Source organism: Nipponia nippon, unplaced genomic scaffold, assembly GCF_047370975.1.
Source record: "Nipponia nippon isolate SJK-2023a ecotype South Korea unplaced genomic scaffold, ASM4737097v1 scaffold_1, whole genome shotgun sequence".
NCBI classification, from domain to species: domain Eukaryota; kingdom Metazoa; phylum Chordata; class Aves; order Pelecaniformes; family Threskiornithidae; genus Nipponia; species Nipponia nippon.
The window spans coordinates 66,045,600-66,057,784 of record NW_028262290.1 but is presented as its reverse complement, the minus strand read 5'-3'; the positions used below and the strand labels follow the sequence as shown (position 1 = coordinate 66,057,784).

The 12,185-nt window shown below is 45.3% G+C and overlaps 1 protein-coding gene across 1 annotated transcript in view; it reads right to left on the bottom strand.

The window, feature by feature from the left end:
* Positions 1 to 12,185, bottom strand: part of SCGN (secretagogin, EF-hand calcium binding protein) — a 31,059-nt gene that overhangs the window by 3,589 nt on the left and 15,285 nt on the right. The window contains exons 6-7 of the mRNA XM_087736546.1: positions 9,428 to 9,505; positions 1,098 to 1,153 (exon numbers count right to left, since the gene is read on the bottom strand). Coding sequence (XP_087592672.1) covers positions 1,098 to 1,153; positions 9,428 to 9,505 — 134 coding nt within the window. The remainder of the gene's footprint in view (positions 1 to 1,097; positions 1,154 to 9,427; positions 9,506 to 12,185) is intronic.

Here is a 12,185-nt window from a genome sequence, read left to right as displayed (position 1 = left end):
AAAGTAAAGGACAAATAATACTGGCTTGAGCACCAAGACTGGCCAAATTCCTCTCCTTTCCCCTCCTCCCTCCTAAAGCCCCTCACAGCACTGATAAAAGCTTTTCTCTCTCCATCTGCTCTGCTAACCCAGAGGTTTTTAGAGCCCGCGACACCGGGTGTGCTGAGCTGTGTCTGCACACTGAAGAGTTTGGGGTGTGAGAAATGTGTTCAGACCAGAGGGGAGCCTCAGCTGGCATGGCGCAAGGGAACCGTGTTTAAGAGGAAAATGCAACAGCAACCCCCTTTAGATATTCTCCATCCTGCCTCTGTTTCTCTTCATATATTCTGTGGTCAAAGCAAACTGCCACATGCATTGCAGTTATTTGTGCTGGCATTCGTTGTGATCCCAAGCAGAAGGTAGCAGTGGCAAACGAGCACCTCTCTCCTCTCATCCCCCAAACCAGTGCTTTAAGACTGTACCTGCACATTTAAAGTCCCATCCAGCCATTGCACATACATTTACAGACAGAGGCATGCTCTATCTGTATGCAGTGAAAACCGTATAAAAGCCTCTGAGGTACCAAGGACAGAAAAGAGACAGAGGCCCGTGACTGAGTCCCCAGCGTCACTCACAAGCGTCTTCACCTTGTCTCTCCAGATCCTTTCTCACTGCCTTTGGCAAGCTCCTTTGCAGTGGCACCTTTATTCCTCAAAGAAGGAGCAAAAATTCTTTGCAATCCCTGCTGTGCATGAGGATGTGAAATAAACGCACATCTGTGACCCTGCTGAAGGGGATTGCCATCCTTCTTTTGGAGAAATGGTGTCACTGGCTGCTTCATCACCTCCTGAGGAGCATTGTAGAGGTAGCACGGATCCTGCCAGAGCGTGTTGGTGATGCACAAACAGGTTCTGGCATTGCTCAGTGTCACCGGCTCTAGGTTCTCGGACTATTATGGTGGGGATAATGCGTTAGAGACCTGGAATACCTAAATCACAGTACCTGATTTAATTTGAAAGGCGGTAGGATTCAAATGCACATCCCTAGAGGGAGATCATCACCTTGCCTGGATCTGCCATTGCAAGCTGAAAAACCCCATCAATATTATTAAAGCCTACCTTGCCAGGTCATTCAGGTCCAGCCGTCCATCTTTGTTTTTGTCAAAGATTTTCATCTAAAAATCAAGAAGACAGAGATAAAATAGACCATGAGAAGAACACACATACAAAAAAGCCAATATACTTTTTCCTCTGCCCCGTGCTCTCACCTCTGCTTGCTCAGGGTGCTTGCCCAAGCCCCAGGCAGCTTGGCATCCTCTGCTAGCACCAAGTGCAAGGGTGTCACAAGAGCATAGCAAAACCCTCCTGCTTTCTGACAGCAACAGCCCAAGCAATCAAATACCAGCACTGCTCCCTTCCCACCTTACACAGGGATAAAGACAGGTCTCCAGCAAATGCCTTAAGAAACTAAATACTGGCCTTGCCATGGCCTCTGAAAAAAAAGCCAAAAAAGGGAGGAACTTCTAAATACTTCCAGCCCGACTCCATCCTTATCTTTGATTGTTGCTGTGGCTACTGAGCGGCTGAGGTGCAAATGTCACCTGATAGACACTCAAATTGGGGTTTTATGCTGCTAAAGCCAATGGGCTTTGCTTGGCTCAGAGCCTACTGTCAGGAAGTGCTGCGACTGGGTAGGAGATTCAGGCTGCCAATGACAAGAGGTTAATCTGTGTGAATACAAAAGTTAGCCTTTCCTTAATATTATCTTTTCCTTAATACAATCATTTCCATGAGTCACCACCAGATATTATTTATTTATTTGTTGTATGTGGTACTGTGTTTCTCTGCAAGGCACAGGTAAGAGTCTGTGACAGGGAAAGAGGGGGAGATGTTTAATGGGTTGCAAACCTGAATAACACATGGCTCGAAGTTCTAGAAAAAATGTATTCCACATTGTGGGGGGAGAAAGATGAATATTTTACTAAGATGGGTTGCCATTCTTTGTCAGATACTCAGTAATGGAATATGCTTTAATCTTACCTTCATGAATCTTATTTGCTTATTTAATGGCTATAAGTAACCAGGTCACTACAAATCTTTGGTGCAATTAATTGCACACCTGATGGAGAAGGCCCATACCAGTTCCCATCTCAGGAGGCTTAGAGGGAGAGGATCATCCTCTGTGACACAGCCTGACCACGCAGGAGCCCTGGGGAGAGCCAGTGGCAGGTCCCGAGCACTTCCCAGCAGTGAAACTGGGGCAGAGCCTGACACGTGCATGAGGAGAGATATTATTTGGAGATCCGCAATTTCACAGGGAGCCCTTGCATAAGTACGATGCCTATTTTGTCAGCACTGCCTCGTCCCTGCCCCTTGCTCGAGGGCAGGCGTCTACACTGAGGATGGTGAGCCTATGGTAACTCTTTATTGCACTGGGTTTAGATAAGATTCTGCAAGTGGATTTTATTCCATTAATTATTCTGTGTGATTTACACTACTGATGTTTGGACAGGATTTTTGAAGAGCACTCAGTATGGGCTCACTTTTCCTCTCACTGAAAGACGCTATAAAACTCCTATGAATGACTGAAGGCTTATATTGAGATCTCTGGAAAAGATCACATCCTGAGAGCCATGCGAGTGCTCAGTGGCACAAGGAAAGATGCCTTCCCATTTCACTGGCCTCTGCCGAGCATGCACTCTGTGCAGAGCCGCTAAATGACAGAAGAAAGACCTCTGAATCTTCCTTTGCCCTAGAGCTGGAGAGATGAATAAAGCTGCTGAGCTGTCCTGAGGACTTCCCTCATGCTGCGTCAGTCCAAGTTGTGCCTCTCCAGCTTATCTAACTTCTTCCATCCTGCCTTCTGCCCCATCAGTTATCCCGCTGCAATATGGGACTTCTCCCTGGTCTCTGCTGGGGCCACAACGGGACAAGGCTGCAGGCAGGCATGGGAGTGGGAGCTGCCTTCATTGGTGCCACCAAGAAGAGAAATGTCCTTGTACGTCTCAGAATTATTCTCTTGAGACTAAAAGCCAGTGTTTCAGGCTAGACTTCAGATTCAGGTATGTTTTTCCCTCTGTGATGCCTCAGCAAAGCAAACACACAGAGCTTTTGGGAGAAGTTCAGCTCTGTGACCATGAGGTCCTGACCTCCATACACACTTGCTGATAAACACCTATAAATGCTGACCGTGCTGGCAGCTTCTGGGACCAGGACAAACCTGGTGGTTCCCAATGCAAGAGGCAGACTTAAGGCCCATTTTTCATTTCACATAGGCCTGTCTGAGACAAGCCACAAATCTCTTTTTCAGTGAAACAACTCAAGTCTCATCTCCTTTTCCACAGAATAAATACATAAGCACCCTAGCGTAGCTATTCTTGTCTTGGGACTTTGAGTGTCCCGCCCTGCCTCTGCTCTACTTTGTGGGTGCAGCATGTTTTCACAGTTTCAGAAGTCACAAATAGCCAGGAGGCTGAAGAGCTTTGTGCACCCTTAATGAAACAGGCTAGATTAGAGGTGATGGTTTAGATGTGAAAGTCTTTCTGCTTCATTATCAATTTTCTGAGCTGATGGTTTTCAACTCTATCCATTTCTGAACCCTTTACAATATTCCAGCAGTAGTGCAGACCCCATTAAAACACATTTAACTGCAGAGATAATACTTTCCTTAGTGGAACGCTTAATGAAAAGCAACATCCCCAGTCAATTTGCTTCATCTGCACCCTACCTTTGAGCTTAACATTAAACTTTCAGTGGTTGACCACGTCTGCTTACAGCTAACCAGCTCCCCTCTCTGACCTCCTTCACTCAGCTCTGCCTTTGCAATACCAAGAGAGAATCTTTGTGTTTTCAAATTGTTTCGCCTTTTTCTGCAACAAGCATCCTGAATAAAATTTTCAAACATATGCAATATTTTGATTGCCCATACCAGTCAACAGAAAGAAAAGAAAGTCTGGCTGGAAGAGCTAGGCTGAGGTAATTCTTGTCTGATGACTTCCACATGAACGATGGAAAACACGTAGGGAAGATGGAATAGTGTTCACTGCATTAGTTCAGGTGCCACAGCTAATAAGATAGACCTAATCCTATTATCTGGACAACTGGAGCTCATGCATACCCACTACATGGCAATCTTGGGCTGCATTACTCGGGAAAAGCCTGGGGAAATGTTTTTTTATTAAACTTTCAAATTTCAAACATTGATCTGATCTGCTAATTGTGTACATAAGTGCACAAAGAATGACAGAGGGTACCCACCCCACATGACAAAGCGTACATCATGGGAGAAGGAGATATTTGGAATCATTATGAGATTGTTTCTAACTTAAACTTTTGCCTTTACACACCATCTTGATATGTTAAACTTGATGGATTTTCAGTTTACACTCTTGAAAGGTATATTTATGCTGCCAGGCTGATATGAAACATCTCAATGTGGTTAAGGATAAGGTCTGGCATGTTTAAATAGCACTCAGTTTTACTAAAAGCTTTGTTGCATCCAGCAGTATGCTTTATAAAACGATGCATTTATTTTACTGTCAAGCTACCCCGTGTTTTAAAGTGTTTGCACAAATTAATTCACTGACATTTTAATGGCAGTGCACCAGGGAAGTCTTAGTTCTGTTTGTTTGAATATAGTCCATGCACTCTGAGGCAGACAGAGCATAAGTAAGAGCTGGGCTTGCAAAATAAGATTTGTTACATCTCATTTTTTTAAGTGCAAAATCAAAACTGCCATTGGCTTTAAATTCAGCAAAGGAAATATCTCTGCTTTCCGAGTCCGGTGTTGTAAAGAAGGCCACTGAAACACCAGGATATGACAAACACACACATGCTTTGAAGAGCAACATAAGATTATAAATCTGAATTATTTTCCGTGACAGAGATAAGGAGAGAAGTAAACAACAAAAATAAATAGTTCTGTGATCAGTGGAGTCGCTAAAGCCTGCTTTTAAACCTTCTCTGGTACTGGTTCTCTGCGTGTAATGGTGTGTTTTATTGTCCCATGTCAGGTGGGACATGGGAAGAGTTGTCTCTTGCCTGACCTCCTACTCCCACAAATATATACATCAGGGACATCTATACCTGACAGCTGTAACTAAAATTGACCAGTGAGTACAGAAGTTATTGAGGGTGCATGAAGACAGGCATGTGCCAGAGCTGCAGGACTGTCCATGGCTTCTTTCCTTAGGGAAGGACAGGGGCACAAAGGCTTTTGCAGAGCGACAGGAGGGCCCTGTGGCCAGCAAATTACCCTCAGGACAAAAGCTCAGTGCTCTGCCCAACCAGATTGCCTGTGTAAACTAGACGAGTAGTTTAGTGCAGGATTTCTAAGAGTGTTTCAGTTCCTAAAAGACCAAGGTGTTATCTGCTGGGGTTTTCAAAAGCCCGCAGGTTCCTGAGTTCTGTTGGTTTTGATCTTCAGAAATGAAATTTGAGCTTAAATGGGATTTTCTGCTTCCCCTGGCTTATGTTACAGCAAGTGTGGCACAAAACTGGATGTGACAGCACTGCCAGGATTAAGTCTAGAAGCTGTGTGGGTCCTCTCTTTACCACACACAGCAAAGCAACGCGAGGAATCACACCCACCCAAAGCCAGGAGGAAGCTCTCTGGAGATGGCAGGGCTCCCATAGTGGTGGCTGGGGTTAGGAGATGTGATGGTTGCAGTGTCAGTGCATCACTGGAGATGCAGTCTCCTGGGGGTCATGGCATCCTTATGGAGCCGCCTGGGAGGGAGGCCAGCATGGACCACTACCAGGAAAAGGGATGTGCAAAGACTGCTCCTTTAGGCAACCAGTCTTTTAGGCTATAATCCACTCCTATCGTATTTCTAGGGCTTTGGGAAGTTTGCTCAGTGTGTTAACAAACATAACGAACTCTGTTCAGGCTTTTGTCAATACAACAAAAATTTGTCTTTCCATTGTTACACCATTTCTTTGGTGTTCATAAGAGACTTCATTAACACAGACAAGCTAGCTTGGCCAGTAAGGCGTTAAGGGGCTAAATCACCTGGATTTTCTGTGCTCTGACTTTTATTTCCCTACATAAGTACACTGGCATTGGCACTGAGCACAGAAAAACAGACAGGCAGGCTTTCACAGCCAAAGAAGTGACCATGCTGAGCCTCTAGCATTGTCCTCCCAGAGGGGACAGGCAGCAGCCACGAAAGCATCAGAAATCTCCCCAGTGCACAATAAAGGTAGTCCACAATGCATACTCATGGACAGAAACCATCTTCAGGAAGAAGTCAACCTGTTCCCCTTCTCACTGAGAAGACGAGGAGCCCTCAGCTGGTCGGCCGCAGGCTCACGTGCTCAGGGTTCGTGGCTCAGTCCTCAGGAGAACCTTTGCAGATAAGCACAGCAAAACCCTGGCATCATTACAGCTGGGAGGATTTCTATTTTGATTTCTCCGGGGCTAAGATTTCATCCTCAGCCATCTCCATCTACTACCTTTCAAATGCTGTAGTTCATGACCAATGCTTGTTGAATTATTAGTCACTGCACCTACATTATTGCCTCTCTAGAATTTTAGCTTGTGGTGGGCAAAGATGGTATGCTGGCTTGGGTGGGGTTTATCCTTTACATTTTGCTAAAATATAATGATGCTCAAGTTAAAGGACATTTTTATGGTCAGTCTGACATTATCAACATTGATGAACATTGATCAACATCTGATGTTGCCTTATAGGCAATGCAAAAAGTGAATGTCAGTGTTTCATGTGCGACTGTTTCAGTAGTATATATAACTTAATTTGCTGAAGTTTGCCTCAGTAATGAGCTTTCCCTGCGTGTGGCTTGCAGACATTGGGATTACAAACTAGAAGTAGCATGCTGCTATCTGAGAAGCTATGAACTATCAGTGTTTCTATGAACAAGGTAATAACGTATGTCAAGATGGAAAAGCTGAGTGAGAATTTTGTTCTCACAGAAGAAAAAAGGATGAATACTTAATTTCATCAGAGACTATGTCTTAAATCTGGTTCATATTCATTTACAATAGTTTGCTTAAGTACACGGCTGTGTGCATGCACAGGTATGGAAGCTGTCACTCATGGCAAAATGTTGTCAAATGCACGCGTGACCTGGATGTTCATGGGCTGAAACTTCACCAGGACCCAGAAGCCTTGACTCTGGGGCTGAGGGGAGGTGGGGAGGGATTGGGAAAAGTTGTTAGTACTGCTGTTATCCTCCACAGCCTCCTTCTCGTCATGAAGCAGCAAGGGGGCAAACTTTCATTTCTCCAGCTTGTGTTACTTCAGGAAGGCAGAATATTCTCTCCATGCTCTTAAAAACCTCCATTTTCAGCTATGCCCACCCCGTCTGCCAGAGCACACATTGCAGGACCCCTGGGATATATTCTCATAGCCCGGCAAGGCTCAGAGCAGTACAAGGCTTTGCCTCTGCCTCCGAGCGCCTGCTCCCTGCCAACAGCTCTTGGCCTATGCCTGCGGGAAGATGACAAACCCACAGGCTGTTTTCAAGGGTTCAGAACTGCACATGACTATGTATCTTCTCGTGCAAGTGTGTGCATGTAAATAAATATTAATACACACATAATGACTATTAATACAGACATATATTTCTACATAGGCACGAAAACTAACAAGAACTCTGCCTGCAAAGGGGCTTCCGCATCACGGGGTTGCTACTTTGATTCCCTCATGAAGAGTCTTGAGAATTCAAATGTTCTTCTTTCGTGACTTTCCCCAGTGGCTTTACTGCTCTTTAATATTTGATTTAGCAGACTCACGGGGCTTTCATGCAGCGCAACTGCTGCTATAGAGATGCTGTCCATGTGGCTACTTTGCCGTGACGTACAGAATTCATATCCTCTATTTTACCACAGGATATCACAGGGTAAGATTACGCGTGTTGTAATTTCACACCCTGCCTTAGCTCTTGGGATCAGGTGTGTTTGTAAACATCCTCGATCTTCAGTTTATAGCAAAGAATGGCAAGGGAAAAAAAAATCATCTGCCATATCCTCATTTTCTAATAACCATTAACATCCCTGATTCTTTTGGCATTGCGGCTTTGCAAACTTTTGTCCTCATGAGCCAGATTTGCATTGCAGATCATAGATTTCCCCAGAAACAGAGAGCATCCCTTTTCCCCGATCAAATCTTATCCTGCAGCGTAGAGACTAAACTGCCTCTCCAAAGATACAAAGTCAATCTATAAAAAAACATAGGAATAGAAACCAGACCTCCTGGCTGTCAGCCCCAGGCTGCATTGATATCTAGCTGCGTTGCAGCAGCAGCAATCGCAGATCTTTCTTGGGAAATTATTGGAAGGGGAAAGAAGTTGGAGGAAATGAACCGCCTGATGTCTACAAGCTTCAGATCACCTGTTCCCCAGCACCTGATCAGAAATTAGCCATGGGGGATGGAAATCTTAACGGAGCAGCATGAAAGCTATTTGCTACCTGCAAGCACTACCAGGAAGGTTTTTGTTCTAGCTTTATGGGGTTTTATTGTTTTCAAGCTCTGCCAGCTGGAAAATAATTTCTGTAGCTTGCATTGCTCTCCCTTCACTGTCCTATAAATACGAAAAAAATCTACACTCTTCTGTAATGGTACAGTTTTTCACTTTGCTCTAAAGGGTCACATTTCTAGGCAGAGACGCATCACGCATACATTACATGGTATTGCAAAATATCTGGGCAGCTCCTTGTTTGCTTGCATACCAAGCTGTTCTTTTTAGGTACAAACACAGATTTTGTGCCAAGAATCAAGGCAGTCCCATCTGAAAATCATTTAGAAAATTGCAATGGTAGATGTCTGCTAGTGGAACTCAAATGATACCCTTGAGAACGACATCCGAAATGAGCTTTTTTTTTCTTTTCTTGTTTTTAGATGGTTAGATATAATAAGTTGCTCTGAAATCCAGGTGACTGATGCTAAATTTACACCAAATATTATGTTGCTGATTGCAGGATAAAAGCTATATTGTGATAAGGCGGGGAAGAGCTTAAGTTTCCAACCTCCCGGCCTTTCAGGGAAGCAGCAGGGAGCCAGTGAGGCTTGTTGGGCTTTGCAGAGCAGAAGAGTCGGATACCTGCGTGTCTTGGGAGCAAAAGGATTTGCTAGGAGGAAGGGAGGTAAGGAACCGGAGATCTGGCTGAGGCTGAATGTACCCTGAAGAAGGATGCACCTCAACTACTGTTTTTAAATTGATTTAAATTTTTAGTTTGCTTTGGCATAAAGTCGAGCTGTTTTCTCATAATAAACAGTTCAACTCAAAGCAAAAGTATATGAAATGCTGCTCACAGCTGATGTCCAGTGCAGTGCAAAGAAACAGCAGCAGCATGTGCTAACTTTCCACAGGGATCTCTTGGAGAAGATACACCTTTTAAGAGGGCATTTATGGCCCTATAGACATTGACCCTGTAGGAGATTTTTAGGCAGTACTATAATCTAACCAATATTAGCACAATCTTTTCTTACCATGGTATCAGTATATTCTTCCAGCTTTACTTCAGCAACTGTCTTGTTATGCTGCAAAAAGAGATCCCGCAGGAAATCCTGTAGTAAGGAAAGAGACAGATTTTACTCCTTAGAGTAAATTCAAGAAATAACAGTAAGAAATTCAGCAGGGTTCCATGAATCTAGTTTCACATTCCTGATTAGTACTAGTGTCTTCAATTTCACATGAAGTTCACATATTCTTAGTTGAAACATATTTTTTCAAATAAATTAGAAGATAACCAAATTTCCCCAGAGCAGGCATACTAGAATGTCATAATTAACCCACCAAATAAGCAAAAGATAATATAAGTCCTGCAATATTTGCTAACCGATCTCAAATCAAAATATTTGCCATTCAGCAAAACACTTAAGCATCCACTCATGTCTCTGGTGGGGCTCAGGTTGGAGCCACACACCGAGATGTCAGCGCAGGATCTGCAGCCCAGAGACAGACTTCTGTTCCCGGCCGGTTTCTGAACAGGCTTCTGCCTCAATAGCCTGAGCTTTAAAAAGAAATCAGTGTTCAGAAAATTTGCAGGCTCAGGAAGAGGTTATGACAAAATCCATCAATAAAACACAATGGTTTTGTCTCTGTTTAGCTGGGAGAGGCACATGTGCAAAGTCAAGTTGAGGCATGAGTGGGGGGCTCCTTCGGTGCTGGGGGGGCACCGAGACAAGTAGGGTCATGCAATGAGGCAAGGGGGAAGCAGGACAGCAAGGTCAACAGCAGAACATCCTCCCTGATTTGAAGGGGGAAAAAGATAAAACCAGGCTCGCTGGAGATAAGCCTAGGGGCAGCATGCCAATGTTTGAGGGACGGTGTACTAGCGAGGGCCTTCTGTCTGCCATCTCAGTGGAGGCAGGGGATGGAGATCCACACAGCAGCAAAGTTAATAGGATTATTGATGTATTAGAAACCATGGAAGCACCTGAGAACAGTCACGTAGGAATTACGGCTTCTGCCCCAGAAAAGGTGGCAGGATCAATAGCCCAAGTGAGGTGCATCTGCACCAATGCACACAGCATGGGCAACAAACAGGAGGAGCTGGAAGCCATTGTGCAGCAGGAACACTATGATATAATTGCAATCACGGAAACATGGTGGGATGACTTGCACAACTGGAGTGATGCAATGGATGGCTATAAAATCTTCAGAAGGGATAGGCAAGAAAGAAGAGGCAGTGGGGTAGCCCTGTGTGTTAGGGAGCATTTTGACTGTCTAGAGCTTGATGATGGTGATGAAAGGGTCGAGTGTTTATGGGTAAGAATTGGGGGAAGGCCAACAAGGCAGATACCATGGTGGGGGTCTGTTACAGACCACCCAACCAGGAAGAAGAGGCAGATGAAATATTCTATAAGCAGCTGGGAGGTCTCAGAATCGCTAGCCCTTGTTCTCCTGGGGGACTTCAACTTACCAGATGTCTGCTCGAAAGACAATACAGCAGAGAGGAAACAGTCTTGGAGGTTGCTGGAGGGTGTGGAAGAGAACTTCCTGACATAGCTGGTGAGGGAGCCAGCTAGGGGAGGCACCCGCTGGACCTCTTGGTTGTGAACAGAGAAGGACTGGAGGGTGATGTGATGGTTGGAGGCCATCTTGGGCATAGCTATCATGAAATGATAGAGTTTTTGATTCTCAGAGAAGTAAGGAGAGGGTTCAGCAGAACTGCTGCCTTGGACTTCCAGAGTGGAGACTTTGGCCTGTTTAGGAGCCTGGTTGACACGAGTCCCTTGGGAGGCAGTCCTGAAGGGCAAAGGAGTCCAGGAAGGCTGGACATTCTTCAAGAAGGAAATCTTATAGGCACAGGAGCAGGCCATCCCCATGTGTCGAAAGACAAGCCAGCGGGGGAGAAGACCAGCCTGGCTGAACAGAGAGCTTTGGCTGGAACTCAGGGGGAAAAAAAAGAGTGTTTATGATCTTTGGAAGAAGGGGCAGGAAACTCAGGAGGACTACAAGGATGTCGTGAGGTTATGCAGGGAGAAAATTAGAAGGGCCAAAGCCCAGATAGAACTTAATCTGGCTGCTGCTGTAAAAGACAACAAAAAATGTTTCTATAAATACATTAGCAACAAAAGGAGGGCTAAGGAGACTCTCCATCCTTTATTGGATGCGGGGGGAAACACAGTGACAAAGGACAAGGAAAAGGCTGATGTACTTAATGCCTTCTTTGCCTCAGTCTTTAATAGTCAGACCGGTTGTTCTCTGGGTACCCAGCCCCCTGAGCTGGAAGGCAGGGATGGGGAGCAGAATGAAGCCCCCATAATCCACGGGAAAATGGTTAGCGACCTGCTACACTGCCTAGACACACACAAGTCTACCAGGCCAGATGGGATCCACCCAAGGGTCCTGAAGGAGCTGGCAGAAGTGCTCACCAGGCCACTTTCCATCATTTATCAGCAGTCCTGGCTAACCAGGGGATCCCAGTTGACTGGAAGTTAACAAATGTGATGCCCCTCTACAGGAAGGGCCAGAAGGAGGGTCCGGGGAACTACAGGCCTGTCAGCCTGACCTCAATGCCAGGGAAGGTTATGGAGCAGATCATCTTGAGTGCCATCATGTGGCACGTACAGGACAACGAGGGGATCAGGCCCAGCCAGCATGGGTTTAGGAAAGGCAGGTCCTGCTTGACTCACCTGATCTCCTTCTATGACAAGCGGACCCACTTAATGGATGAGGGAAAGGCTGTGGATGTTGTCTGCCTGGACTTTAGTAAGGCCTTTGACACCGTTTCCCACAGCA